Source organism: Salvelinus alpinus, chromosome 5, assembly GCF_045679555.1.
Source record: "Salvelinus alpinus chromosome 5, SLU_Salpinus.1, whole genome shotgun sequence".
Classification (NCBI taxonomy): Eukaryota; Metazoa; Chordata; class Actinopteri; order Salmoniformes; family Salmonidae; genus Salvelinus; species Salvelinus alpinus.
Genome location: NC_092090.1, coordinates 60,426,376 through 60,451,417, shown reverse-complemented (window position 1 = coordinate 60,451,417; position 25,042 = coordinate 60,426,376). Strand labels below are relative to the sequence as shown.

The 25,042-nt window shown below is 42.5% G+C and overlaps 1 protein-coding gene across 4 annotated transcripts in view; it reads right to left on the bottom strand.

The window, feature by feature from the left end:
- Window positions 1–25,042, bottom strand: part of LOC139576411 (potassium channel subfamily T member 1-like) — a 112,153-nt gene that overhangs the window by 21,435 nt on the left and 65,676 nt on the right. For 3 of the 4 annotated variants that reach the window (XM_071402518.1, XM_071402519.1, XM_071402522.1), the window contains 11 exons: window positions 24,660–24,824; window positions 24,294–24,430; window positions 23,255–23,318; window positions 22,759–22,867; window positions 22,314–22,422; window positions 20,775–20,924; window positions 20,298–20,533; window positions 15,353–15,373; window positions 11,131–11,347; window positions 7,265–7,370; window positions 6,785–6,957 (listed from right to left, as the gene is read on the bottom strand). In XM_071402518.1, coding sequence (XP_071258619.1) covers window positions 6,785–6,957; window positions 7,265–7,370; window positions 11,131–11,347; window positions 15,353–15,373; window positions 20,298–20,533; window positions 20,775–20,924; window positions 22,314–22,422; window positions 22,759–22,867; window positions 23,255–23,318; window positions 24,294–24,430; window positions 24,660–24,824 — 1,487 coding nt within the window. The remainder of the gene's footprint in view (window positions 1–6,784; window positions 6,958–7,264; window positions 7,371–11,130; window positions 11,348–15,352; window positions 15,374–20,297; window positions 20,534–20,774; window positions 20,925–22,313; window positions 22,423–22,758; window positions 22,868–23,254; window positions 23,319–24,293; window positions 24,431–24,659; window positions 24,825–25,042) is intronic. The other variant, XM_071402523.1, reaches the window with a different exon arrangement.

Sequence of the window (25,042 nt, the reverse complement as noted above, 5' to 3'; positions counted from 1 at the left end):
TGCATGGTTTGTTTTTTCCGTAAGGTTTTTTTGAAATCTGACACAGCGGTTGCATTAAGGAGAGGTATATCTATAATTCCATGTGTATAACTTGTATTATCATCTACATTTATGATGAGTTTTTCTGTTGAATCGATGTGGCTATGCAAAATCACTGGATGTTTTTGGAACTAGTGAACGTAACACGCCAATGTAAACTCAGATTTTTTTATATAAATATTTACTTGTTCAAACAAAACATACATGTATTGTGTAACATGAAGTGCTATGAGTGTCATCTGATGAAGATCATCAAAGGTTAGTGATTCATTTTATCTCTTTGTGCTTTTTTTTACTCCTATCTTTGGCTGGAAAAATGGCTGTGTTTGTCTGTGATTTGGCGGTGACCTAACTTAACTGTTTGCCCAATGGATTACAAAATACTGTTCCTCATAATTGCTCAGGATATATGCAATATGGCCAATTAGACTGTTGCCATGATAACCCATCATACAGTAGGCAGCTTTTAAGTGGCACTTGGCTAGATAAACAGACAGTGTTAGTCTCTCTGCTTCAGACTCCTACCTATCTTTCCGATTTGGTCCTGCCGTACATACCTACACGTACGCTACGGTGTCATGTCTTTGGCATCATTTAAAGGTGAAGACTTATTTTATCAAATCAATTCTCTGTAATTATTATTTTGTGATTAAACTAATCATGTAAATATAATTAACTAGGAAGTCAGGGCACCACGCCAAAATCTTCAGATTACAAAGATTTAATATCTGATCAATTAGTCTTCTATTAATGAATTATTCTTTACCTCAGGTCAGTCTCATCTGAACGTCGAAAATTGTTGGTTATCTGCACGAACGCAGCCTTTACTATAAATCATCCATACACCAATTGGCTTAATCATTTAATTACTAACTAAATAATCACAGAAATGCATAAACAAACAAACAGTAGATATTGGTTACTAACAAATGATAGGGAAGATTCCCTAGTGGGCTAAGCCAATATGACGGCTTGGTGAACAAAGAGAAGTGGGTGTGGACTGAGAAAGAAGCGGGAAAGACAAAAGGGATCACTACACACACTACACACAGTACATCATTTCTAGCTGCAGACTAGTAATTAGTATCTAAGATTTGCTCTTATTCTGTAGGGATCGATAGTCTCACAGATTAACCATTTCCAGCCATGTAACCAATGCTCCACGTGGTATGGTTAGGAATTCAATAACTATTCGCAATCACAGCTCACGCTGTGGGTTTGCTTAGTCTTGGTACTCAAACCTGTGCCACCTCAGCTTACACCGAGGTATGCGTGGTCTAAACTATTCACAATCACAGCTCACGCTGTGGGTTTGCTCAGTCTTGGTACTCAAACCTGTGCCACCTCAGCTTACACCGAGGTATGCGTGGTCTAAACTATTCGCAATCACAGCTCATGCTGTGGGTTTGCTTAGTCTGAAGAGAATTTTCTTAGGAGGTGCTTTTATTCGTAACAGTAGAAGAGGCGGTTCCATGACGCCTGATCATGTCTGTGCTCACGGGGGCAGGCCAATGACGTAGTTAAACTTTAAAAGGAATACAATTCTCTCACATTAAAGGTTTAACATCACATTACATCATTTCACAAATAGTTTCATCTTTACTCATTCATTTTATACAACAATTAGGTGCAAGCTTCATAACTGAGGAACCTGTATAAACAGAGTTAGGGTAATGTGGCTGTATTGTCTTTCATGAGGTCACAAACATGAAACAAAACAGACCGGGTTGTAGCTGGCTTCTCCACCGACCGTTTACACATTCTACAAAATATGGATATTGTTAAATTCTCAAATTCTGGAATGTAGTAGAATTTGGCGGGATTTCCTTTTGTTCTACTGTGAAACTCTCTCTCTCTCCATACTGCATGGCCAGGGGGAGAGAGTCTCCTCCAGGAATTTACGACCTGAGATAACAAAACCTGGGTGTAGGAGAGAGTGAGAGAGGGGGAAGCCACGATCTATACCCAGAAAGGGCCACGTCATGACAAAGGTCAGAAGACGCAGGCCTCATTGTCCCTAGAATGTATAAGCAAACAGCTGGAGGCAGGGCTTTCTCCTATAGAGCTCCAATTTTATGGAATGGTCTGCCTATCCATGTGAGGGACGCAGACTCGGTCTTGACCTTAAAGTCTATATTGAAGACTCATCTCTTCAGTAGGTCCTATGACTGAGTGTAGTCTGGCCCAGGGGTGTGAAGGTGAACGGAAAGGCACTGGAGCGACGAACCATCCTTGCTGTCTCTGCCTGGCCGGTTCCCCTCTCTCCATTGGGATTCTCTGCCTCTAACCCCATTACGGGGGCTGAGTTACTGGCTTACTGGTGCTCTTCCATGCCGTCCCTAGGAGGGGTGCGTCACTTGAGTGGGTTGAGTCACAGATGTGATCTTCCTGTTCGGGTTGGCGCCCCCCTCGGGTTCGTGCCGTGGGGGAGATCTTCGTGGGCTATACTCGGCCCGGTCTCTGGGTTGTTGGTTGAAGATATCCCTCTAGGGGTGTGGAGACTGTGCTTTGGCAAAGTGGGTGGGGTTATATCCTGCCTGGTTGGCCCTGTCCGGGGGTATAGTCGGACGGGGCCACAGTGTCTCCCGACCCCTCCTGTCTCAGTCTCCAGTAATTATGCTGCAATAGTTTATGTCGGGAGGCTAGGGTCAGTCTGTTATATCTGGAGTATCTCTCCTGTCTTATCCGGTGTCCTGTGTGAATTTAAGTATGCTCCCTCTAATTCTCTCTCTTTCTCTTCTCTCTGAGGACCTGAGCCCTAGGACCATGCCTCAGGACTACCTGGCCTGATGACTCCTTGCTGTCCCCAGTCCACCTGGTCGTGCTGCTGCTCCAGTTTCAACTGTTCTGCCTGCGTCTATGGAACCCTGACCTGTTCACCGGACGTGCTACCTTGTCCAGGACCTGCTGTTTTCGACTCTCTACCACACCTGCTGTCTCTAACTCTGAATGATCGGGTAAGAAAAGCCAACTGACATTTACTCCTGAGGTGCTGACCTGTTGCACCCTCTACAACCACAGTGATTATTATTATTTGAACCTGCTGATCATCTATGAACGTTTGAACATCTTGGCCATGTACTGTTATAATCTCCACCCGGCAAAGCCAGAAGAGGACTGACCAACCCTCAGAGCCTGGTTCCTCTCTATGTTTCTTCCTAGGTTCCTGCCTTTCTAGGGAGTTTTTCCTAGCTTAGGCTGGGTTTCTGTATAGCACTTTGTGAAATCGGCTGATGTAAAAAGGGCTTTATAAATACATTTGATTGATTGATATTACCATAGACTAGGGCTGGGCGATAAATTAATATCAATAATTATCGAGGTAATTACTTCCCTCAATAACGATATAAAAACGTTTAGATTTATTTTCGATAATGTCGATATAGAATAATTAGGTACAGCAGGCCATTTGACCTCTGACGCAGCAGGAATGTGCAGAGAAGTGACAAAATGCACGTGGAGAGGTATACGCCCACTAAGAACCACTTAGCACCTCGAGTGATGGAGTAGCCACTATTAACCACGAAAAATGAGTGATGTAGGCGATAACAGTGGCAGTGATAGCCATGCAGAAGGAGCAGCTTCCAACAAAGAAATGATTGATTAAAAGAAAAAGAGTTAATTAAACTGTTTCAGTTATTTGGAAGTGGTTTGGCTTTTTGAAGTCTGACAAAGAGCAGAGCAATGTTCGGTGCAAATTGTGCCATAGACAGGTGGCTACCAAGTCTGGTAATACAACAAATCTTTTTCACCATCTGAAGCAAAATCACTCTTTGGAACATGCAGAAAGTTTGAGTTTGCGCCACGGTATTGATAAACGCCCCTCAAGCACCAGCCAATCTAGGGATGTTCGCCCGAAGCAGTAAACACTGACAGTGTTTATGCCCTAATGAGCAAACAACCGAAAAGACAAAGATATCACAAATGCTATTATGCATTGCATTGCTAAGGACATGCTACCAATTAGCACAATCGAAAAGGAAAGTTTCAAGAGGATTATCAATTTAATTGACCCCAGGTACGTGCACCGTGGCCGCAAACATTTCTCACACCGCACTGCCTAAACTCTACGCCGAGTGTAGGGAAAAAGTTGAGGAACAGCTCAAGACAGATTAGAGCCTTATTTTAGCCTCACTATCCACTATATTGACAAAGACTGGAATCTTCTAAATAAATGCCTTCAAACATCATACCTTCCCGACTACCACACGGGTGAAGCTATAGCAGAGAGGCTCATTGACGCTCTCGCCTCCTGGAGACAGATAGTGGTGCGAACGTGGTGAAGGCCGTTTGTACATAACTAAAAGGAATTATTGTGATTGAACATTTTATTAAAATCGCTTGATTTCTCTTAGAGTGGGTAAAGATAAACGGGTGGATCGAGCAATTGGAGTATGCAAGAAAGTGGTAGGTGCCTTTTCCTATTCGTGGAGAAAGCAGAGAGACCTGGCAGTTGCTCAAAAAGAACACAACCTATCCCAGCACAAATTTCACAGGTCTTGTCCAGTGACAAGAAGACCCGGCACTTAGCTCCCACCTATACAGATATAGATGTTCTTGAGTCCATCAACCAGGCATTGACCCAACTCCTAGAATTCACAGATGCTCTGTCTGGTGAGTCTTATGTCACTGCGTCTTACCTGAAGCCAGTACTACACCTGTTCAATACAGAGGTCATGAAACCTGATGATGGTGAAACAGAGCTCATCCAAACCACCAAAACGATAGTCATGGACTATCTGAATGAGAAATATGATGACCTCCTGGACTTATCCTCGTTGGTCAACCCTCGGTTTAAAACACATTACATCAAAGAGAAGGTGGACCACATAAAAGCAAGAGCTGTCTCAGAGATGGTCAATGAGGGACATGAAAACACAAGCCCAGCACAGGGAGACATTGCTGCTGCTGCTTCACCACAACTGCCAACTAAAAAGAGAAAGTCACTGGGCAGTTTTTTCAAAAAGCCATGCTCCACCACCACAGGTCTTACTGAAATCCAGCTGATAGAAAAGGAATTCAGCTGCTACCTTCAGTCTCTTGATGCTCACAGTGAAACCAATCCACTGGACTGGTGGAAGATCTACCCCCAAAAAACATTCCCAAAGTCAGCCACCTGGCAAAGCGCTACCTGTGCATTCCTGCGACCAGCTCCCCCTCAGAGCGTGTTTTTAGCACAGGTGGCAACATAGTGACCTGCCATAGGGCAGCTTTAAAGCCAGAGACCGTAGACAGACTTGTCTTTCTTGCTTGTAAGACAAAAACCCCAACTGTAATGTGCCATTAGGCTAACAGTTATAATACGTAGACTTGCGCTATTTAAAAAAAAAAGTTTTATTTCTTGTTCATCACTTGTAAGGGTTTATAGCTTTAAAAAAAGTGGAGTTAATGTTATTTGTGAGTTCTTCTACTTCTAAACATTAGAGACTTCGGTTTGTTCAGGCAGGCTTGAGTCTGAAGCAAAAATGACCCTTTTAAACATTATTTTATAAAAATTGTGACAATTATCATTAAAGCTAGAGACAGTGGATAGACTGGTCTTTCTTGCAACAACTACCCCAACTTCAACTGTGATGTGCCATTAGGCTAACAGTTATAATGCATATTGACTTGCACCATTTTATTTTTGTATTTCTTGCTCATGACTTGTAAGGGTTTACAAGTTAAAATGTTATTTGTGAGTTCTACTTCTGACAATAAATAAGAAACATTAAAGCTTTAGGTTTGTTCAGGCATTCTTGAGTCTGAAGCAGAAATGACCCTTTTAAACATGATTTGATTAATATCGTGATAATTATCATTATTGAATGAAGAAAAAAAAAAATCATCATGATCATTTATTTGCCATATCGCCCAGCCCCACCATAGACTGTATGTCTTTACAGAACAACATGGCTCTCTGTATATCTACACAAATAAAACTTCACTGGAGTGTCTTTTGAAGTTATTGTAATGAAATCCCTACTGAATTATTAGTGGCAAAAACATAATACACTTACATGCACATGCGCACGCACACGCGCACACACCTGAGTGCTCTCCAGTGCTCCATTAATCCAACAGAGGCACTGCCAGCAATGAATAATGCAGAAATCCTTTCTCAACCTGCGTCACTAAAGTTAACCCCAGGCTGTGCTGTATAATAACCTCTCTCTCGCTCTACTGAGGTAACACTGGCAATTCCTTCATGTACACTTCATTCATCTTCATGTAGCCTAGCAATACATCTTGGTAACACTTTCTTTTAAAGTTACCATCTGTGTGTAATGTATTTTACTGCTATAATTAAGCAATAAGGCCTGAGGAGGTGTGGTACAGCATATGGCCAATATACCACAGCTAAGGGCTGTTCTTAGCACAACGGAACACGGAGTGCCTGGACACAGCCCTTAGTCATGGTATATTGGCCATATATCACAAACCCTCGAGGGTATGTTTTGTCCTACCCTTGTTATACGGTCTGATACACCACAGCTTTCAGCCAATCAGTATTCAAGGCTCGACACACCCAGTTTATAAGTTGTTTACCAACTGAATGTAATGCATTATGAAAAGAATATACAATATATATAAGCAGGAATACTGCGTTATGCATTTATAAAGGCTTTTATAAGATTCCATTACAGATGCTTAGTCTTAAAATGCACTTTGAGTGTCCTATAGAGCACTATAAATACATTATAAACAGGTGGTTTCAAGGATGTGTTAGCTAAAACCCTTATAAAGAAGCAGAGTGATTTCTTACGGGTAGTCTAGTAGCAGTACAATAGGGTTGAGCTCTTTTCTGGGGCGGTAGTAAGCACGTAGAGGGACGATGAAGTTATAAAGGCCGTTCCCTGCCGTCTCCGCGGATACTATGATCAGCTTGTTCTTAAAACCATAGGCCTTGGCATCCTCAAAACTGTTGTGTCTGCAACCCTGGATATGAAAATGAAAAATATATTTTTTATTATGTTTAAAGATTGTTAATGTTTGTCATGTCTGTCAGTTTTATTAAGGCAACTTTTGTTTCTATAAACAAACTATTCCATAAACTATTGCGTTGGCAATATACAATGATATGTTTCTGCTCTATTCTATTATTCAAAGCTACAAAGACTTTCTATTATATTATTCATACAGTCAACTTTACAAAGCGGAGCCATACAATTGTTTACTGTCTTTGGAATAGGATTATGTGGCTTAACAAGACAATAGGCCTCATCATGTCCTTGTCTCTACTCACCTTGTCTAGCCGAAGGCAGCAGAATGAGGCTTTCTGAGGTAGGAGATGGCACAGGGTTGGAGAGCTGCCAATGTATGGGGAGTTGGGCGGGTATCCTTTCACAAAGCTGAGGTAAAATAACAGCAAAAACACACATACAGAGAAAGGCTTGAGAAGAAGCAATAGACCAAAAACTTTAGCAACAAGGCAATCGATTGAATAATCAAATCAAATTGTATTCGTCACATGCCTCGTAAACAACTTGGTGCATCCGTACTGCTTTTCGTGCGGTAGCACAGAGATCAGTCTATGACTTGGGTGGCTGGAGTCTTTGAAACATGTTTGTGCCTTCCTCTGACGTCGCCTAGTATAGAGGTCCTGGATGGCAGGGAGATCGGCCCCAGTGAGAAACTGGGTCGTACGCTCTACCCTTTGTAGGTGTCCAAAATGTTGAATGGTACTGTATATATTCAAAGCGTTGTTGTATTGAAGGTTCACACAGAGGAGTGATGGATTGCTAAATACAGTATTGAGACTGAGTGAGTGCATCCTTTTTCCAAAGGCTTGTCTATCACATGGACACGCAGGGGCACTGTAGAACAAAAAGCTGAATTTTAGTCTCATCTGACCAGAGTACCTTCTTCCATATGTTTGAGGAGTCTCCCACATGCCTTTTGGTTAACACCAAACGTGTTTGCTTATTTTTTTTCTTTAAGCAATGGCTTTTTTCTGGCCACTCATCCGTAAAGCCCAGCTCTGTGGAGTGTATGGCTTAAAGTGGTCCTATGGACAAATACTCCAATCTCCGCTGTGGAGCTTTGCATCTCCCTCAGGGTTATCTTTGGTCTCTTTGTTGCCGCTCTGGTTAATGCCCTCCTTGCCAGGTCCGTGAGTTTTGATAGGCAGCCCTCTCTTGGCAGGTTTGCTGTGGTGCCATATTCTTTCCATTTTTTTAATAATGGATTTAATGGTGCTCCGTGGGATGATCAAAGTTTCAGATATTTTTTTATAGCCCAACCCTGATCTGTACTTCTTCACAACTGTGTCCCTGACCTGTTTGGAGAGCTCCTTGGTCTTTATAGTGCCGCTTGCTTGGTGATGCCCTTGCTTAGTGGTGTTGCAGACTCTGGGGCCTTTCAGAACAGGTGTATACATACTGAGATCATGTGACAGATCATGTGACACTTAAATAAAGTCCACCTGTGTGCAATCTAACCAATTATGTGACTTCTGAAGGTAATTGGTTGCACCAGATCTTATTTAGGGGCTTCATCGCAAAGGGGGTGAATATATATACACTGCTCAAAAAAATAAAGGGAACACTTAAACAACACATTTGTGGCCTGCTGGAGGTCATTTTGCAGGGCTCTGGCAGTGCTCCTCCTTGCACAAAGGCGGAGGTAGCGGTCCTGCTGCTGGGTTGTTGCCCTCCTACGGCCTCCTCCACGTCTCCTGATGTACTGGCCTGTCTCCTGGTAGCGCCTCCATGCTCTGGACACTACGCTGACAGACACAGCAAACCTTCTTGCCACAGCTCGCATTGATGTGCCATCCTGGATGAGCTGCACTACCTGAGCCACTTGTGTGGGTTGTAGACTCCGTCTCATGCTACCACTAGAGTGAAAGCACCGCCAGCATTCAAAAGTGACCAAAACATCAGCCAGGAAGCATAGGAACTGAGAAGTGGTCTGTGGTCACCACCTGCAGAATCACTCCTTTATTGGGGGTGTCTTCCTAATTGCCTATAATTTCCACCTATTGTCTATTCCATTTGCACAACAGCATGTGAAATTTATTGTCAATCAGTGTTGCTTCCTAAGTGGACAGTTTGATTTCACAGAAGTGTGATTGACTTGGAGTTACATTGTGTTGTTTAAGTGTTCCCTTTATTTTTTTGAGCAGTGTATATATATGCACGCACCACTTTTCCGTTTTTTATTTTTGAGAATTTTTTGAAACAAGTAATTGTTTTTATTTCACTTCACCAATTTTGACTATTTTGTGTATGTCCATTACATGAAATCCAAAATAAAAATCTATTTAAATTACAGGTTGTAATGCAACAAAATAGGAAAAACGCCAAGGGGGTGAATACTTTTGCAAGGCACTGTAAGTGACCGTTGAGAGGGAGTGAGGGGGGAAATGAACATAGGGGGAGTAGCAGGGAGTAGGTAGCTGACTAGTGATGGCTATTCAGCAGCCTGATGGTCTAAGGGTAGAAACTGTTGGCCAGTCTTCCAGTTTTTGTCATGATGCTCCTGTACTGCCCACGTCTGAGTGATTGAAGCGGGGAGAACAGGGCATGGCTTGGGTGACTGGGGTCCCTGATGATATTCTTGGCCTTCCTGCGACACCTGGTGTTGTAGGTGTCCTGTAGGGCAGGCAGTGTGCACCCAATGGTGCGTTTGGCTGCACGTATCACCCTCTGAAGCACCTTGCAGTGCGCGGTGGTGAAGTTGCCATACCAGGCTGTGATGCAGCCCAACAATATGCTCTCGATGGTGCTCCTGTAGAACACTCCCGTCTCTCTCTTATTCTCCCTCTCTCTTTTCCAGCCAGCAGTACATCCAGCACCACTCAAAGCATGGAAGCTAAACATGCACCATGCATGGAAGGCAGAGAGCATAAAAGAGCCTGGAGGCTAGGAGAGGCTAAATCATGTCTTGCTCTGTGAGAGGAGAGCGTGTAGTGGCCAAGACTGCCCTAAACTGCTGTGTGGGGTTGTATTGGCTGAGACAAGCACTGTGACATTGCCAGAAGCACAGCCAGACACATGCAATATGTTCTGAGCAGTAGCAGTCTCTTGCCGCAGGATGTCATGGCAGAGTGTTATTTATGTAACTGTGGTCTAAGGGCTCAATGTTATGCACTGAAAGACAGAAAGAAAGGAAGAAAGGCATAGAGAGACAGAAAAAGAGAGAGAAAAAAAATAAGAAAACGAACGAACAAAAGAAGGAATCCAGCAGTCTAGCCTACTCTAACACACAGATAGGATCTGAGTAACTTGTCCTGTCTCAATCTATGATTTATGAGTTGAGAAGGAGCCATATCAGGTGGAGAAGGACAAGTCTACCTTTCATCAGACACCTCCATCACCCACACGCCACCTCAGTACCTTAAGACATCACCACACAGGTTACTTGTCATTACCTACACATTCCAACTCAATCCTTTCAATCTCACACCCATGACCTTTGTGACATAAAGTCAAATGAGCGTAATCCACAGTCACCCGCTCTAACCCCCATCCATCCCACTCACACTCATCTCCTCTCTCCTTCTGTGATTGAATAGATTGTAACGGTCGTCTGTGGTGGTAGAAGGATCGGACCAAAGCGCAGCGTGGTAAGTGTTCATGATGACGTTTAATTCAAACTCAGAACACTAAACAAAACAATAAACGATGAACAAACGAAACAGTACTGTGTGGCGACAAACACTGACACGGAAGACAAACACCCACAAACCAAAAGACAAAACAGGCTACCTAAATATGGTTCCCAATCAGAGACAATGACAAACACCTGCCTCTGATTGAGAACCATATCAGGCCAAACGAAAAACCCAACATAGAAACACAAAACATAGATAACCCACCCAACTCACGCCCTGACCACACTAAAACAAAGAAAATACAAAAGAACTATGGTCAGAACGTGACATAGATAGAGTAGATATGGTTCAACCTTGAGCTGAATGGACTCTAAGTATTGAATGGACTCTTACTTCTCGTAACCCTTCAGATTATTTAAATAATGTTTCTAGGTACAGCCCAGTCATAATCCATCAAGTAGGAATTTACTGCAATCCACCAATCTATTCCCGACCTGCCAAAGAAACTCCTACACCCCTCCCAATCCTCTCCTCCTCTGCGATTGGACACTCACTCTGACACCGACGAGCCCTCCTCGTCTGAGTGGTTGGTCTCGTCTTCTGATTGGTCACTGAGCAGGTCGCAGGGCAAAATGGAGGAGGAGTCAGCTATCTCCAGGACGGGGGCAATGCTGGGCCGTCTGCTCCCAGCCCCGTTCTCTGTAGGCAGGCTCAGTTTGCTGCAGTCCTCTGGGGGGTCCGCTGGGTTCTGGAGGTCCATGGCTACCGTCCCTGGAAAAGGTGGTAGAATGGAGGGTGAGACAATTATATGTATGGGGTGGTGCTGAGGTGTAAAAAGCCCTAGTGTTAGATAGATGGACTTCATTGTCAATGACATTGTCCATTTATTGATAACTGTTTAACTGTTTGCAAAAAAACTTTGGTGATACTTCCTATTAAAACACTATACATAGTGCATTTTAAGCACATGCTGTTGCCTAGCGATGATACTCATGATTATTTTTATTATTGAAATTAACCCGCACAGCAGCCATGCTGTCATTACTTTTGGTTGAATTAGAAATCTTTGTCTTTTGTCCTTCCCCAAAGCGGCACACTCATCCATCAAACTCATATTTCCTCTACACTTCATTTTAGTGGACTTTACAGACTACTGTCCTCTACTCAACAATATCTGGGTCGTTCCACGAAATGGATGCCTTTTGCGTCCCTTTGATATTTTAAGTAGAAATGATGCACCAATATTGAATATACCTTTTATTTTAAAAGCATGTCATATTAAAATGAAGTGCACTTTAATATAGACAACATTCAATAAAAATTCTATCAATCAGATGTTTTATATAATTAAAGGCTTGTTAAAGTGCAAAATTCAGCATTTTCAACCCACTTAATCCAAAAATGTCTCCAAGTTTCACCATCTGTGAAAAGGCCAAGTTATTTTGCTGCTTTGACAAAGTCATTTCAGAATAGTGTTTATATTCAGATTAGTGATGCATTTACGTCTGTCCTTAATTTTAAAGTGAAACCTATTTACACCTTTAAAATAATGTTCACATCAGGTTACATCATTTGGGTCTTCTGAACGGCATGGTGGAAAAGGAAGTCAGTCTTCTCTCTCTTTTTGGTCTATTTATAATTGTTCATTCCAGGAAAACTTAAATTTGATTATATTTCCATTATATGTGGAACACAGTATGTACAGTTGAAGTCAGAAGTTTACATACACTTAGGTTGGAGTCATTAAAACTTGTTTTTCAACCACTCCCCAAATTTCTTGTTAACAAACTATAGTTGTGGCAAGTCAGTTAGGACATCTACTTTGTGCATGACACAAGTCATAATTCCTACAACTGTTTACAGAAAGATTATTTCACTATTAATTCACTGCATCACAATTCCAGTGGGTCAGAAGTTAACATACACTAAGTTGACTGTGCCTTTAAACAGCTTGGAAAATTCCAGAAAATTATGTCATGGCTTTAAAAGCTTCTGATAGGCTAATTGACCTCATTTGAGTCAATTGGAGGTGTACCTGTGGCTGTATTTCAAGGCCTACCTTCAAACTCAGTGCCTCTTTGATTGACATCATGGAAAAATCTAAAGAATTCAGACAAGAATAAAAATTGGAGACCTCCACAAGTCTGGTTCATCCTTGGGAGCAATTTCCAAACGCCCAAAGGTACCACATTCATCTGTACAAACTATAGTACGCAAGTATAAACACCATGGGACCACGCAGCCGTCATACCGCTCAGGAAGGAGACACATTCTGTCTCCTAGAGATGAACGTACTTTGGAGCGAAAATTGCAAATCAATCCCAGAACAACAGCAAAGAACCTTGTGAAGATGCTGGAGGAAACAGGTACAAAAGTATCTATATCCACAGTAAAACGAGTCCTATATCGACATAACCTGAAAGGCCGCTCAGCAAGGAAGAAGACACTGCTCCAAAACCGCCATAAAAAGCCAGACTACAGTTTGCATCTGCACATGGGGATAAAGATCGTACTTTTTGGAAAAATGTCCTCTGGTCTGATGAAAGAAAAATCGAACTGTTATGCCATAATGACCATTGTTATATTTGCAGGAAAAAGGGGGAGACTTGCAAGCCGAAGAACACCATCCCAACAGTGAAGCATGGGGGTGGCAGCATCATGTTGTGGGGGTGCTTTGCTGCAGGAGGGACTGGTGCACTTCACAAAATAGATGGCATCATGAGGGAGGAAAATTATGTGGATATATCGAAACAACATCTCAAGACATCAGTCAGGAAGTTAAAGCTTGAGGAAGTTAAAGCTTGGTCGCAAATGGATCTTCCAAATGGACAATGACCCCAAGCATACTTCCAAAGTTGTGGCAAAATGGCTTAAGGACAACAAAGTCAAGGTATTGGAGTGGCCATCACAAAGCCCTGACTTCAATCCTGTAGACAATTTGTGGGCAGAACTGAAAAAGCATGTGCGAGGAAGGAGGCCTACAAACCTGACTCAGTTACACCAGCTCTGTCAGGAGGAATGGGCCAAAATTCACCCAACTTAGTGTGGGAAGCTTGTGGAAGGCTACCCAAAGCGTTTGGCCCAAGTTAAACAATTTAAAGGCAATGCTACCAAATACTAATTGAGTGAATGTAAACTTCTGACCGACTGGGAATGTGATGAAATAAATAAAAGCTGAAATAAATCATTCCCTCTACTATTATTCTGACATTTCACATTCTTAAAATAAAGTGGTGATCCTAACTGACGTAAGAAAGGGAATTTTTACTAGGATTAAATGTCAGGAATTTTGAAAAACTGGAGTTTAAATGTATTTGGCTAAGGTGTATGTAAACATCCGACTTCAACTGTATAATTTCTAATTTCATTAACACTATGTGGTCACATCCTTTTCACCACATGGGGAGTAATTTCCGACCTTCACCTAAAACTTCAACCCTGTTATTGTCAACCCTGTCAGAGGCCCAACGGTAACTTTATCGTGTGATATTATGTGAGTTTATTTGTACAAGGGATGCGTAAACAATGACATTTTGGGGGATTTATCTCAAACATGCTTTTAATAGTGAGGAAGTTACATAAGTGTCCATAACAGGGTTGACAGACATTGTAGTACAAATGCAGATAAAAGGCAGATAAAAGGTTCATAGGATTTTTTATGCCTGAGATGGGAAGACTAAACCATCTTTGATGGTTGTACAGTCATCTCAAATAAAACTGAAGGACCTCGGCGTTACTCTGGACCTTGACCTCTCTTTTGACCAACATATCGAGAATATTTCAAGGACAGCTTATTTCCATCTTCGTAACAGTGTAAAAATAAGAAACTTTTTGTCCAAAAAGAACAATCTGGCCTTAAATGGTAATGTACTCTTATCTCCACCCGGCATAGCCAGAAGAGGACTGGCCACCCATCAGAGCCTGGTTCCTCTCTAGGTTTCTTCCTAGGTTCCTTCCTTTCTAGGGAGTTTTTCCTAGCCATCGTGCTTCTAGATCTGTATTGCTTGCTGTTTGAGGTTTCTGTATAGCACTTTGTGACATCTGCGAATGTAAAAAGGGCGTTATAAATACATTTGATTGATTGATTGATCTTCCATGCAATTGAATGTTGAAAGGAGATATATTTTAAAGTTAATTTCTTAAAAGTTTGCATGTCCAAAAGGCACCCATTTCATGGAACGACCCATCTACACTGTACCATCTACCCTCCTTCTATAGAATTATAAAGTATCCGTCACAGCTGTGCTATACACTACCTTGACAAAAACAAATGACTTCAATGCCGTCACTGAATGGATGGATGCCCTTGAGTTCACCGTCAGCATGGTAAATTACAAGTTCTAAAGCCATCCGTTCAGAGCAGATGTGTCCACCTTTTGCATTTCATTTCTGAAAGGGTACACATGCAGGCAAAACTTTATCTTGTTATAGTGGGGAGTAGCTTCATCACCTGACTTTAGGGTTTTAAAAGGCACTTTGCTGAAAGTAAAGGAACCCTACAACACATGCAAAACCACATAGATGTGCTTATGTCAAAAGTATATATGGACTGCATACGTATGAAAAGTCATCCATTCGTATCACATACAACATTTTGACAGGACAGTTAATGCTTATTTGAAAAACAGAACTAAAATGATGCAAAAACCTGTCAAGAAAACACTGATTAACAGCAAATACATTTACAGAACATATCAAGCTTTAACAATCACACAAAAAAAATGACCCTACATAATAGATAGCACAATGATGTGGTAGCAACATGCACAAACTTACCATAAAAAGTGGCCTGATCAACTTTAACAAGCGATAGTAGGAAAAAAATTAAAATAATTAAAAAAGAAGTCAGCCCAGAAAAGGAAAAAAGCCAATAGAGTCAGAAAGGAACACATGCATGCCATGTAAGAGAGCACAACCACACAACAACCACCACAAACATTCACCACCATGTCTATTCCAGCATACGGGTCATTCCACCAATTTGAAGCCTTTTGAGAAGTGTAACATTTGATTTCACAAAATTTTTACATTCTGTCATAAAGAGCAGATGTTCTACTTCATAAAAAACTTTTTTTCCATCTCAAAAGGTTGAATAAAAAAATACTAAAAATATTATAGTAAGTGTCTATTAAGTTCCAAATAAGGTAACAGGGTTGAATGTAACAGGGTTGATGATTTCTTTGTAAATCATCCATAAATCCCCTTGTGACGGGGGAATGGAAGCTTGTTGTGCGCAACAAAGAGTGGCAAGCTTCACAATAAAAAATGTAAAAATTGGTATAACATTTCTAGCCCGTCTATCTATGGGTAACAGGGTTGACGTGTTATGCTCGACCCGCTCAGTTTTCCACCACAAAACACCAGTAAATGGCCAAAAAGAGTAGAATCAGCTCACCTGCTTGTACTCTATGATTTAACTATTAGATGTTCAATGTTTCTTTAGAAAAAAATATAAAAAAATTAATAGTTTCACTATCTTAAAAGAGAATTCAGTTCAAGTTACAGGGTTGACCTTAAAATGAGGGACGGACATAAATAAACCACTAATCATTAAATAAATAATAATCTTCAGAAATTAACTTGTCAAAGCAACAAAATAACTAGGGCTTTACAATGATGGTGAAACTTCGATCAATTTTGAGATGCTGAATTTTGGCACTTTAGCAAGCCTTTATTCATATAAAAACCTTAGATTTAATTCTTCATGTGGTTGAAATGGATTAAATGTACTTTGTGCATCTTATATTTGGTGTCAAAACCAATCCTTGGTTCCTGTCTGTGTCTGGTCAAGAGAGGAGGGGGAGGGCCGCTCCGAAGGAACATCTGGCAGAACGGCCAGAATATGTGAACAGATTCTGGAAGCTAGGCGTATGTCACAAGTCACCACTACACAGGAGAGCCGTTTGAACGTTATTTTTTTATTTTTTTTATCAAAATGCGTTTTTTGCCAGAAATGCCTTCTCGAACATGTGAACTTTCATGTGCCTTAAGGTTAGGTATAGGATCTAGGGTTAGGTTAAGGTTAGGTTTAGGATCTAGGGTTAGGATCTAGGGTTAGGTTATGGTTAGGTTTAGGATCTAGGGTTAGCTTAAGGTTAGGTTTAGGATCTAGGGTTAGGTTTAGCCGTGGGAAGTAGGGGTGCTGAGGGTGATGCAGCACCCCCTGATATTTTTCTTTTCTTTTTTAACTTATTTGGGATAGGGGGCGGTATTTTGACATCCGGATGAAAAGCGTGCCCAAAGTAAACTGCCTGCTACTCAGGCCCAGGATATGCATATAATTGGTAGATTTGAATAGAAAACACTCTAAAGTTTCTAAAACCGTTAAAATAATGTCTGTGAGTATAACAGAACTGAAATGGCAGGCAAAATTCTGAGGACAAACCATAAAAAAAAAGAAAAAAAATCACTTTTATAATAGGGCGGAATCGTCCCCGATTGCAGTTCCTAGGGCTTCCACTAGATGTCAACAGTCTTTAGAAAGAGTTTCAGGCTGGTTTTTGGAAAAATTAGGGAGAAGTTGTAGTTTTTCTAAGTGGCTCCCATTTTGGCTGTAGTGTTTCCAAGCGCATGGCCGAGACATTTTGTTAATTGTTGTTTAACCAGCTAACGTTAGCTGGCTGGCTCGTTAGCTAACGTTACGTGACGTGTGTAAAACACCCGTTGAATGTGGCCGGTGTCAGTAAACATCTGCAAAAAAGCGTAATGAAATTGATGCCAACAGAGGCTGTTTTCATGTTATCCAGAGGTAAACAAATCATCGGCCAGAGCGTCACGTGTGCGCTCCGAGATGGGTGGGGATAAAGCTAAGAGGGTGTAAACGATGCTGAATGGTATAGACAAAGAAGAGCTCTTCACTAGATACCAAATCATTCAAAGGCGATTTTCTCAAAAGTGAGTTTACAAGTTCATCAACTTTCAAAGAAGAATTACTTTCCCATTGACCCTCAAATGCAGTGTATGATATACCATTTTGTAGCGCTGAGTCTCTACTTTTATCAAATGTAAAAAACACCATTTCACATTTTACTATATAAGACCGAATCCAGGTGGTGAGTCACATACAGTGGGGAGAACAAGTATTTGATACACTGCCGATTTTGCAGGTTTTCCTACTTACAAAGCATGTAGAGGTCTGTAATTTGTATCATAGGTACACTTCAACTGTGAGAGACAGAATCTAAAACAAAAATCCAGAAAATCACATTGTATGATTTTTAAGTAATTCATTTGCATTTTATTGCATGACATAAGTATTTGATACATCAGAGAAGCAGAACTTAATATTTGGTACAGAAACCTTTGTTTGCAATTACAGAGATCATACGTTTCCTGTAGTTCTTGACCAGGTTTGCACACACTGCAGCAGGGATTTTGGCCCACTCCTCCATACAGACCTTCTCCAGATCCTTCAGGTTTCGGGGCTGTCGCTGGGCAATACGGACTTTCAGCTCCCTCCAAAGATTTTCTATTGGGTTCAGGTCTGGAGACTGGCTAGGCCACTCCAGGACCTTGAGATGCTTCTTACGGAGCCACTCCTTAGTTGCCCTGGCTGTGTGTTTTGGGTTGTTGTCATGCTGGAAGACCCAGCCACGACCCATCTTCAATGCTCTTACTGAGGGAAGGAGGTTGTTGGCCAAGATCTCGCGATACATGGCCCCATCCATCCTCCCCTCAATACGGTGCAGTCGTCCTGTCCCCTTTGCAGAAAAGCATCCCCAAAGAATTATGTTTCCACCTCCATGCTTCACGGTTGGGATGGTGTTCTTGGGGTTGTACTCATCCTTCTTCTTCCTCCAAACACGGTGAGTGGAGTTTAGACCAAAAAGCTCAATTTTTGTCTCATCAGACCACATGACCTTCTCCCATTCCTCCTTTGGATCATCCAGATGGACATTGGCAAACTTCAGACGGGCCTAGACATGCGCTGGCTTGAGCAGGGGGACCTTGCGTGCACTGCAGGATTTTAATCCATGACGGCGTAGTGTGTTACTAATGGTTTTCTTTGAGACTGTGGTCCCAGCTCTCTTCAGGTCATTGACCAGGTCCTGCCGTGTAGTTCTGGGCTGATCCCTCACCTTCCTCATGATCATTGATGCCCCACGAGGTGAGATCTTGCATGGAGCCCCAGACCGAGGGTGATTGACCGTCATCTTGAACTTCTTCCATTTTCTAATAATTGCGCCAACAGTTGTTGACTTCTCACCAAGCTGCTTGCCTATTGTCCTGTAGCCCATCCCAGCCTTGTGCAGGTCTACAATTTTATCCCTGATGTCCTTACACAGCTCTCTGGTCTTGGCCATTGCGGAGATGTTGGAGTCTGTTTGATTGAGTGTGTGGACAGGTGTCTTTTATACAGGTAACGAGTTCAAACAGGTGCAGTTAACACAGGTAATGAGTGGAGAACAGGAGGGCTTCTTAAAGAAAAACTAACAGGTCTGTGAGAGCCGGAATTCTTACTGGTTGGTAGGTGATCAAATACTTATGTCATGCAATAAAATGCAAATTAATTATTATAAAATCATACAATGTTATTTTCTGGATTTTTGTTTTAGATTCCGTCTCTCACAGTTGAAGTGTACCTATGATAAAAATGACAGACCTCTACATGCTTTGTAAGTAGGAAAACCTGCAAAATCGGCAGTGTATCAAATACTTGTTCTCCCCACTGTATGTTCTTTAAGATAGACGGAGCCAGTCACATGTGTAAACCGATCAAATTAATCATGTAGGTGTCACGCCCTGATCTGTTTCACCTGTCTTTGTGCTCGTCTCCACTCCCCTCCAGGTATCGCCCATCTTCCTCATTATCCCCTGTGTATTTATACCTGTGTTCTCCATTTGTCTGTTGCCAGTTAGTCTTGTTCGTCAAGCTTACCAGCGTTTGTCCTGTCAGCTCCTGTTTTTCCCAGCCTCTCTTTTTCTCGCCTTCCTGGTTTTGACCCTCGCCTGTCCCGTCTCTGTACCCGCCTGCCTGACCACTCTGCCTGCCCCTGCCTGCCAACCTGTACCCTTGCCCCAACTCTGGATTATTGACCCCTGCCTGCCTTGACCTCTCTTGCCTGCTTCTTGGACTATTAAACCATTGTTTATTCTACGTGTCTGTATCTGGGTCTTACCTTGATTCCTGATAATAGGTTTAGATAGCAGTATATAAGGCTTTATGTAAGGAATACCCTTTTAGAGCTCACTTCAGACTGGTACTTATGCATCTAAGTTTGACTGTGACCTCTCCAGCTTGCTGACAATACAGAGTGATTCATTTAATACTGACTTTGAGTGTCCTATGTAAGAATTTCCATAACATATAACAGGCTTAAAAAAAATTATATTGGTGCACAACATCTACTTCAAATATCAAATGGACGCAAAATGCACTCATTTCGTGGAATGACCCATACAGCAGGTGTACTGTGAAATCTTTGACCCGGCAAAAGGTGTAGCTAAACTCATACACAGCAGTGAAGAGTGAAGAAATAAAAACAAAACTCAGTCATCCCTCTCCTTCACCCTCGCCATATCTTCCCCAATCTCTTCTTCCTTCCTCCAATAATAGAACCCCCCACTTACCTCTGCATGAGACTTCCCCTCACCCCCCTTCCTACCTCCCCACTAACCCCTTTATCAGACTCACCCATCCCTCTTCTCTAACCAACATAGAAGATATAGACCCTGCTCTCTCACTCTCCTACTTCCCACCATCCCTCTCCCCGTTTCTCACCCATGCTGGCGATGATGCTGTGCACAGGCAGCCTGGAGGGGGCGTCATACAGCCCGGTCACCGGCAGGCCCTTCTTGTCTTTCTCCTCCTGTTTGAAGATGAACGCAGAGTTCTCTTCCTTGGTGATGTTGATGTAGTAGCAGGTGTCTGGGGCGGACATGATGTGGCGAGGACCTGGGTTCAGCAGGATGCTCTTGTTGTCTTCCCTCTTCACCCCGATCAGACACACACCATACCTGAGGGGAGATGGACTAGATACTTTATTGTCCGTTTGGCTAGAACAGAAATTAGCCTTCTGACTTTTTTTCCAACACCCCCAGAGAAATGAAGAGTAGGCTCGGTCATCTGAAATGTTGCAGTTTAATCCAGTGGTGTACAACTCCGGGACCTAGAGGGCGCCTGCAGGCTATCCTGGTTTGTCTTTTATACAGAGACATTCCTGGGTTACCAGGATAATCAGTAAGCCTGTCTACTCACTTTTTGTGTGCGTGGAAGGAGGCGTAGGTGAAACTCTTCCCGTCGTACTCCCCGAAGAACTTGCTGTCGCACAGGCGGATGTGGTAGACCTCGTTCCCAGAGCAACGTCCATACGTCCTCTGCCACTGCTCTGGTGACAGCTGGCCCTCCCTGTAGTCAAGGACAGAAGATGTCGAGGAAACTCATTGTGGCCTTATGTCCCAACGGGGAAGAAGATGATTGAGCAATTAATTGACTCTCTCTGTAATAGCAAGCAGTACCTGAGAAGAGAGACTCAGTGGTCTTATACCTGACAACACCTTGACCTGAGATGCTAAGACAATGTTAGACAGTGATGAACTACTAGCTATTATGAAGAGAATCTGATACACTTTTCACAGTATAGTCTCTGCCTGAACCATAATGTGCTGGCTCAGATATTTTATTTTCACATTGTACTTTCCAGCAACTTTGGTGTATGGATGTGTAAATTGGCCAGCACAGTACAGCTCAGAACGGCATTGTTCGCCTCAGTAGTGTGAAAAATATATGACTGTTCTTCTTCTTTATGTATGGAAAATGGCAGACTGAACGCTTTTAGGGCTATTGATATACACTCTGGGTTGGCTCAGTTACCTCCACTCCCATAGTACTCCTTTGGCTTGATTTGCAACTCAGCACTTTCCCTTGAATAATTGCTCCATCTGGCCAAACAAAATGTTTCTGACCTTTTATGAGCTTGTACTCATCCATACCCTCCTTCTATTGTTCTTCTCTCTCTCTCTCTCTCTCTCTCTCTCTCTCTCTCTCTCTCTCTCTCTCTCTCTCTCTCTCTCTCTCTCTCTCTCTCTCTCTCTCTCTCTCTCTCTCTCTCTCTCTCTCTCTCTCTCTCTCTCTCTCTCTCTCTCTCTCTCTCTCTCTCTCTCTCTCTCGCTTCTCTCTCTCTCTCTCTCTCTCTTTCTCTCTCTCTTTCTCTCTCTCTCTCTCTCTCTCTCTCTCGCTTCTCTCTCCTTCTCGCTCTCCCTTTCACATTTTAACTTTTAATCAATCTGATGACTTCAGAGAAACTCTTCCATAAAAACCTGTCACATAAAAAGAAAATAGCCTATCCAAGTTTCCATAAAGAGGATTATGATAGCTTTTCTGCTAAATTAAGCTGTGGATATTATAACGGTGTTGAAGTTTTTATCACCGTGGCTTGGTGTAGATGGAAGCGCACTGTGAGATTTATGAGTGTGGAGGCACAAGGTAAACTCTATGGCAGTGCAGTAGTTTTCAGGAAGGAGACCATAATAGGGTAAGGCCTTTGGACAGTGCCACATTTGTTTGTTGTTGTGGCTTCCTGGCACTTGTTTAGAAAGAAGGAAACCTCAATGTATAGGTTACGGATTCACACTTCAAAACCTGCATGTATAATAATGTATTTTATTTGTATAGCACTTCCTCACAACCCCAAAGTCTGAGGTTTATGGTTTCAATATTTATGCTTATTTGCAGTGTTTTCAGTAGGAGGGAGAGTATCATTAGTGTTTTAATGGGAAGTTAATGGGGTGTACTCACTGTCCTCTGGAGGTGTGCACCAGGAGCGTGACCAGTGTGGATGTGGCTGGACATACACAGTTCAGGGCCAGCATGGCATACTTGAATTCCTCCTCACAGACCACATGATCTAACAAATAAACCAGAATACTCTAAGTCAGAGCAAATAGGTGTTGTAAGGACTTGTTTTTTTGGAAGGCTTGCAAATGAAGGAGACAGAAATTGAGAGAAAGAGTTGTGGGGTGGGGAGGGAAGGGAAGGGAAGGAGCGACCAAGTTATAGAGATAAAGTGAAGAATGGAGTGATTTGGAGAATGGAGTAGAGAGAATGTAAGAGAAAGAGACAAAGGGAGATAGGGCGACAGAATGAAAGAGACAGGGCGACAGAATAAAAGAGACAGGGAGACAGAATGAAAGAGACAGGGAGACAGAATGAAAGAGCACTATTTGCGAGGAGGTAAGCTCACCAGCAAACTTTACATGGAATTTGTTCTCTGGTTTGAGGATCTGGACATACAGGGGGCAGTTTGGGGCAAAGTCCTTCACAGCCCAGGCTCTCAGTATGGTCTGGTGGTCCTGCAGGAGAAAACAACATCCCTTACCATCTGACACTTCTGCCATTTCCACCTTCAATATTGTCATTATCCCTCAACCGTAAATGTAATCCAGATTTTATGAGCCCTGAGAATTGGCGAGCTAGGCTGTAATGTGTGACCAATATGAGTATATAAATCCAATACATATTTTTCATTTTCTTCCCATTTCTGTCCATCTTGAAAAATCAGCTGATTGGAAAAGTAAAAGAGTACTTGAGCCACAGATCCAATCAGCACGATCTAACTGAGAGGGAGTTGGAGCGGAAATATTCAGTTCATTGCAATCGTAACTCTATTCATATTTGGACATGTGTTGAGTTATGATTGCAATGAGCTGAATATGAAGTCATGAATCTGATAAACTTACAGCAGCAGTGCGGTCCACCTCGTTCCTACTGCTCAGGATAAAACAGGCTTCTGCATCATCCATCCTGTAGGAAACACACTGTATTAACAGAAAGACACACACCAAGCCAAGCAAGCTACAGACAAGTAATATTAGTGAGAACTACCTGTGAGAAAAGCTAATAGGATAACAGCACCATGTTGTTGTAATGTGAACTGTACCATTACTGTATTTCTGTATCATCCGGAGTCATTTCATGTGTGAAAAGGGCAGAGTGGAGGGATGAGCTGCTGGAATTATGACTCCGTTTTCACTGAACGGCCATGCAGCGCTGCGCTGCAGTTGATAGGGTAAATTTCACTCCATCCCAGTTTTCCCTCATGGGGACAAGCAGTTTTACCACAATTCGACCACCATTCCATAACATCCACTCTATGGCCTCAATAAAAACGGGAGCTATACATTAGAACAGCTGCATATATCAATGGATGCCTGTAGTGTGTTATTGACAGGTCAGCCCGTGCCACTGCCAACACGTTATGGTGTGATATACCCAGGCAAAAATGTGTGCTGATGCTTATGAACTTGGCTGTTATGATGAGGATGAGCAGTAGTGAGAAATCCCATTACACTGATATACTGTACTAGGAGAGGACAGCCAACTAAATGAATACCTTCGGCCGCCATTTTCCTGACTTCACTGTTCTCATATCTGCCAGCACCACAAGGTACACAGACTCACTCACAGACGCTTGACTAATATCTGAGATCAGAAAGCCTATCAGCCAGTAAGTATGAGGACTCAATAACAGGTTCATGAGAGGTTGGTCCATATCTGAGGTAACCACAGCCGACCTCTGTGACCTCAACTGATAGTGTCATTAACCTTTCTGATCCCCCTTGCTTCCCCTTATCATTGCAAATAGAAATGCTATAGAATGGAGCTGACTGAGAGACGTAATAGTTGTACCTATAACGCACCACAACATTGGGCCCTGTTCAACGCTGCCCTTCTCTCCCATTGAGACTCTTTACTCTCCGTGGGTTGTGGGTCACTCACTTGGCCCTCATGAGGTCTGTGTCTTTGAGTGCTGAGCCCTGGAGATAGATGACCCTCTGGGACCACAGGGGGATCTGGAGGATACGGCGCACCTGGATGTCCATCTCTGTAGGACACAGGATCACCACATAGTAGTCCTGCAGGAGAACAGGGTAGATACCTGTTAGATACCTTACATCTAGACTGAATGTTTGCATTTTCACATATGATATTTTGCAAGCTAATTGCACATTGTTGTTAGGCACGATTTGATTGTCTTAATGACAAGGGTGACAAATAAAACGGAAATATTGAGCGCTGTCCTTTAGCTCTGTCTTTGGAGGACACACCAAATAACATAGCCTTCCTCTATTCCTGTAGACCTACCTGTAATCTTGGATGAGCGTAGAACTCGTTGAGGAAGTCCATGAGCAAGTCTATCTTCAGAGAGCTGACGCACAGGACCGCATGTTTCTCTGTCTGGGCCCGGTGTCTGCTATAGTTTCCTCCTGACTTCTGACGCTCCATCCACAGATAGGCCAACTCCTCAAACTGACACACACACACACACACACACACACACACACACACACACACACACACACACACACACACACACACACACACACACACACACACACACACACACACACACACACACACACACACACACACACACACACACACACACACACTTGGGGTTACAACAACCTGCTGTACGCTACTGTAAGTAATACACGTATAGCCTAATGATGTGCTTTTGGATGGTG